This window comes from Priapulus caudatus, unplaced genomic scaffold (assembly GCF_000485595.1).
Source record: "Priapulus caudatus unplaced genomic scaffold, Priapulus_caudatus-5.0.1 Scaffold636, whole genome shotgun sequence".
NCBI lineage: Eukaryota > Metazoa > Priapulida > Priapulimorpha > Priapulimorphida > Priapulidae > Priapulus > Priapulus caudatus.
Window position 1 is genome coordinate 177,739 of NW_014577697.1, and position 6,184 is coordinate 183,922.

The 6,184-nt window shown below is 52.2% G+C and overlaps 1 protein-coding gene across 1 annotated transcript; it reads left to right on the forward strand.

Moving 5' to 3' along the window:
- The first annotated feature begins 724 nt into the window (after nucleotides 1–724).
- On the forward strand, nucleotides 725–1,269 carry LOC106812335 (neurexin-3-beta-like). Its single transcript, XM_014816181.1, has one exon. It carries the CDS (start codon nucleotides 898–900, stop codon nucleotides 1,267–1,269), a length of 372 nt encoding a protein of 123 aa, XP_014671667.1. The 5' UTR covers nucleotides 725–897.
- The last annotated feature ends 4,915 nt before the right edge of the window (nucleotides 1,270–6,184 follow it).

Genomic DNA, 6,184 nt, shown 5'->3' on the forward strand with positions numbered 1-6,184 from the left:
CACACACACCACCACGACTCACACCACACACACACACACAGCACAACGCACGCACACACTACACACACACACACCACACACACACACATGTCTCACACACACACACACACACACACACACACACACACACACACACACACACACACGAGACCCTCTGCGTGCAGGTCTGAGTGCGTGGTGGTGCGTGTGGATTGTTCGCTGGTTGTGGAATATTCACCATGCAGCCATCTCTCCTCGCCATCCTCCCCCTCTCTTCCTTTCTCCCCTCTCCCCCCTCCATCTCCACCTCCCTTCTTCACTCTCTCCCTGCCTCTCCGTCCCCCTCCATCTCTACTTCCCGTCTCTCCTCTCCTTCTTCCTCCCCTCCTCTCTCCCTTCCTCTCTCCCCGCGCTCTTCCCCTCCTCCCCTCCTCTCCTCCTTCTCTTTATCACTGACACGTACATTCTCCTTACAGGCGAGGGCGACCAGGACGTGGACGTCGTCTCCTCCTCCCTCCCTCGCCCTCCTCCCCTCCCTCCCCTCCCCCTCCCATCCTTCTCTTCATCACTGACACGTACATTCTCCTTACAGGCGAGGGCGACCAGGACGTGGACGTCGTCTCTGCTAACTTCCGCTCCGACGACGACGACGACGACGACGATGACGAAGACGTCGCCACCACGACGGCAACGCCCTCTATCGGCACGACGGCGCGACCGCCGACGACGGCGACCCCCACGACGACGACGACGACGACGACGGCGGCGTCGCAGGCCGACGACTTTTTCATCAGCACGACGTCACGGCCGACGCGCGACAGCAACAACGCCACGCGCTCGCCCGCGCAGTCGACGACGCGCTCCATCTTCGTCACGGAGACGATCACGGAGTACCCGCAGCGCCGCCGCTCGACCGTCATGGCGGCGCCACCCGCAGAGAAGCCGACGACGAGCACGGTGGCGCCACCTATCGGGACGGACGAGAGTCGGTCGGCAAGCGAGGACCGGCAGAGGAAGACGGACAGTGTTGGGTTGATTATTGGTATTGCTGTAGCCGTGCTCATCGCTTTGCTCGCTCTCATAGCCGTACTCTACCGAGTCTGTAGCAAGAAGGAAGGCACGTACAAGGTCGACGAGAGCAAAAACTACGGTTTCGCGCCGACAGCGGTCGCCACCACCGCGGTGGCGGCCGCACCGCAGGCGAACGGGGGCATCAAAAATAACAATGGCAAGGCAGGGAAACTACCAAAGAAGAAAGATGCGAAAGATGTTAAGGAATGGTACGTGTAGAGCTACGGAGGGGGGAACGGGGGGAACGGGGGGTGGGGCAGGATGACGGGGATCATTTTCAGTAATCTGTGATGTAAATACTTGAATATCAACATGCATGTAGTGAAGGTGCGTACGTGCGTGCACACATATGCTCCGTCATGTAACAAATGTGTGCTTTCTGATCGTGTTCACAAGCGCTATGTCAACGGTGTGTAGATTTGTCGGGAGGTGCTGTAATATGTAATGATGTTCTCATTAGTGTTTGCTTGCCAAATGATTTTAATCAAACGTGAACACACGTACGATTTTTACGAGTATTATTATTTTGAATCTCTTAGTTAAACGTGTCCCCCTTTGTTTAGTGGAAGTACATATAACTGTGCATATATGCCCACGAGGTTTTGCATAAATATAATATCCATATATAGATATACAGCGCTAGCGCAGTTACGGTATATTGAAAATGTAACGTAGTTTTTTGTTTGTTTTTAATCAACGATACACAGACTTTAGATGTGGCTGAAGGTAGATGTTAGATCCAATCACCAAGTCTGATTCAATGTCTTTTGATACATATATGTACATAATGGTAACCAAATAAGGCACTTTCAAAAGAGGACTTGAAGATTGCAGATGTTCAAACGAAGTGCAATCTTGTGTTGTAAGGTGTGTTATATGGGTCGTTAGTGGGTTGCATACGAATTCTTTGCATTCGAATTGTAAATACTAATAGTAGAACGGAGCACATTTTTATTTAGTGAAACAAGCACTCGGTATTCCCGTGGATTTCGCTAGCAGAATACTCTCGTGTGAAAACTCGGATCTTATTAATATTGAATCAGACCTGGTCAGGAAAATTTGTTGCTCGCTGTTTGATAATGCCGTTCTTTATTTCACACGAGAGAGAGAGATAGCGAGAGAGAGAGAGAGATAGAGAGAGAGAGAGAGAGAGAGAGAGAGAGAAATTATGTAATGTAACCCTGGCGGCGGGGGGAAGGGAAGTTAACGTTGACAGCTGGGCGGTCCGAGCAAGATGCCCGCCAACATGGCCGCCAGGTTACGGCTGCGTCTTCGTACGCATAACATCGCTAGCGGTGGTTCCGCATGAGAGTGGCTCGCACGCACGGTGACGCCGCGAGGGGGCGTGGCGGGCGAGTACTTGTCAACGCTGTTATCAGTAGTTTAATGTTTTAACGGAATCGATTTTTGTTTTACGACGATCTAACGAGCGAAACAGGTGAAATTGAGAAGGCAGCATCTTCGGTCAATACCAGTAGTAAACAACACGCTTGTTCGCAGAGACGTGTGCAAATAGTATTTATGACGTTTGAGCAGAAATTACGTGTCTATAACCCGCATTCGAAAAATCACAGAAATTGATTATTCTTCTAGAGAATTTGTTGACAACGAAACTAGTGTTGTGCTGTTCCATTGTCAAAAATGTCAAGCAAAATACATACATCAAGTAATTGCCATCTAACTAAAGAAAAACACAAGCAGAAATCAAAGATGTCCCCCCGAATAACCATGGTTACTAATTTATAACAAATCACAATAAACCTCAAGCATAATTGATAATAAATATTATACTAGTGATTTTTGTGTTATTGACGAAATCCGTTGTAAATCCGTAAATTGTAATCCGTAATCCGTACTCTATAATTCCGTTGTGCTGCGTTTCTTAGGGAGTTTAAAACCGCAATAATTGAATTTTTAAACGCCACCTATTAATAGCCTTTACTAATTTAATTATTCAACTTTAATCACTCACTAATTGCGAATTAAATTCCGATATTCCGTTCAGGCGACGAATTCATCACTCCGTACTTCGTTCCGATCACAACACCTGAGCCGCCGACGACGACGACGACGACGACGACGACGACGACGACGATGGCGCCGACGACAGTGAGGACGACAACGTCGCGCCCGCCCTTGCCGGATGCGCAGCTGACGCCTACAGCGCCACCTGTGAGCGTGGTGGAGCCACTGCAGGCGGGAGCACAGCTAGAGGGCTCTGGATGCGATGATGAGGAATTGTGTGAGGCGTCAGGATCAGGCAAGTATCACATAGAGAGAGGTTCGCTTACTGTAGAATGACCCTGACTCTCCTTACGCCAGTACTACCTACCCCCACAGTAGCATCCAATGCTTCATTCACCCTACCACCCCCACAGTTCCACCCCACCCACCAATAACCTTACCCCCCTACAGTCCCACCCCACTCACTCATAGCCCTACCACCCCCACAGTATCACTACACCCACCCATAATCCTACCAACCCCACAGTAGCAGTGGCACCCCAACCCTTCCTTAACCCTTTCGTGTATTGCGTCGAGGAACAGCCTTCTCAACCGCCTTGCTTGCATTCACACGCGCCCTTCCTAACAGCAGACGCCCCCCTCTACTGACGAATCACTATCATCACGTGTGTGGCGTACACGAGCGAAGAATACGAATCGACGAATTAAAATCGATTCGATACAGGACAGTCCTAGCGTCACTCCGTAATACCGGGTCTTAAACCCCGACGATTAAAATGCAAAATAACTGCGATATGTCTCCGCGAAAACCCGCGCATTTCCAGCGCTGGAGTTTCCCGCCATTTGTTACTCATGCAGACGCGCGTCTGTGTCGCTGATATAACGCTCTACATACGCTTAAAGACTATGCATGGCAACGAGAGAAAAACTGAATAGATGTGTGCGTGTGTGTTTGTGTGTGTGTGTGTGTGTGTGTGTGTGTGTGTGTGTGTGTGTGTGTGTGTGCCTGTGCGTATGCGTGTGCGGTGCGTGTGGTTGTTGGTCGTGTTGTTGTGTGTGTGTGTGTGTGTGTTGTGTGTGTGTCGTGTGCGGTGGATGTCGCTGTCGTGATGCGCGTGCGCGTGCGCGTGCGCGTGCGCGTGCGCAGTGCGCGTCTGCAGCGTGCGCCGTGGGCGTGTGCGTGTGCGTGTGCTGTGCGGTGTGTGTGTCGTAGGCGTCGTCATTCATCATCAAGTTCGGCTTATTTCCGCCTGTGCGGGAGAAAACCGCCGTAGCTTCACTAACGAGTTCTGGTGTGCGGAGATCGCTATTATTACTCTGACAAAAGCTTTATCGAATCATTATATTCAATAAACATCTCAAACGTAAAAATCTAAAAGCTGCGCTCTGATCCGTTTTAATGATTTCGTTAAAGTGCACGTCAATAGATTAAAACGTAATTATGTCCATTAATTCGGCGAGATTTCATAAAAGAAGATCGAGCGATTATAAAATTAGTCCAGTCGATTATGATGCTAAAGAGTTGAAGACACAAACTTCATACTACATATATATCTTGACATACTGGTACACACACACGCGCGCACGGCACGCACTCGCAACGCACAACTGCGCACAACGCGCGCACACACCACACTCTCTCTCTCTTCTCTCTCTCCCTCTCTGTCTCATCTCTCAGTCCTCTCTCTCTCTCTCTTCTCTCTCTCTCTCGCTCTATCTCTGCTCTCCTCTCTCGCCTCGCTCTCCCTCTCCTTCTCTCTCTCTCGATCTCTCTCTCCTCGCTTCTCTCTCATCTCTCTGGCTCTCTCTCTCTCTCATCACGGCACCACCGCGCACGACTCCACGCACACCTACTAGATCGGAGCCGCAGGGCTCACAGAGGAGCGCGCGGATTCCACACACGGGGAAAGGCCACAACACACACGTCGGCAACGCACGCACAGCACGCCACGGCACGCAGGTCGCACGGTACGCAGGCACTACAGGAGGATGAACACAGCAGGGTCGCGCCGTGCTGCTGCACTCAGCATTTCAAGAAACACGCCGATTCTTAACGATGTGATTCTGTCCCCCCCCCCCTTTGGGTGTGTTCGGGGCCTGGCGGCGGAGCCGCGGCGCGCTGCGTGCGAGGTAATAGATTTTTTTTCCGCATACAGCCAGCACACTAGTATTGCTGCTGGGGACTACTGCTGCTTGCTAACCCTGCTGCTGCTGCTGCTGCTACACTCTGCTGCTGGCTGCTGCTCGCTGCTACTGCTGCTGGTGCTGCTGCTCGCTGGCTGCTGCTGCTGCTGCTGCTGTGCTACGTAGCTGCTGCTATCTACTACTGCTGGTTGCTGCCGCTACTGCTGCTACTTGCTGCTGGTGGTGGTGGTGCTATGCTGCTGGCTGTTTCTGCTGGCTGCTGTTGCTGCTGCTAACTGCTACGCTGCCTGCTGGCTGCTGCTGCTGGTGGTGGTGCTACTGCTTGCTGCTGCTGCTGCTGCTGCCTGGTCGGTGGTGTGGGCTGCTACTGTCAGCTGCTGCTGCTGGTGGTGGTGGTGCTGCGAAGCGGCTGCTTGGGCTGGCCTGCTGGTGGTGGTGTGCTACTGCTGCTGCTGCGCGCTGGTGGTGGTGGTGTGCTGCTGCTGCTGGTGGTGGTGCTGCTGGCTGCTGCTGCTGCTGCTGGTGTGGTGGTGAGTGGTGGTGGCTACTGCTGCTGCTAGCTGCTGGTGGTAGTGGGTGTGCTGCTGCTGCTGCGTGGTGGCTGGTGGTGGTGCTTGCTGGCTGCTGCTGGTGTGTGGTGGTGGTGGCTGCTGCTGCTGCTTCTAGCTGCTGGTGGTGGTGGTGGTTGGTTAACCTTACAATAAGCATACGACAGCTCGCTTTGTACAGGGGAAACGCTGCGAACTAGGCTTGTGATACCGTGCAGCTGTAAAGCCTGCGTAGCCAACATGATGTTTGTCCGCAAATTATCAGCCTACATGTAATGTATTGATCGGTTGTTCTAGGAGCTACCCCGCTCGCCTTGCCTACACACATACACACCGCAATGGACACACGCGCAGCGGCGCAGGCGCGCACACACACACACACACACAGACACACACACACACACACACACACGCGCGCACGACAACACACACACACACCACACACACACACACACAACCACACGACACGCCACACA

What these genes read in the sequence shown, in the direction of transcription:
- LOC106812335 (XM_014816181.1), top strand. Translation starts at nt 898, where the DNA reads ATGGCGGCGCCACCCGCAGAGAAGCCGACGACGAGCACGGTGGCGCCA.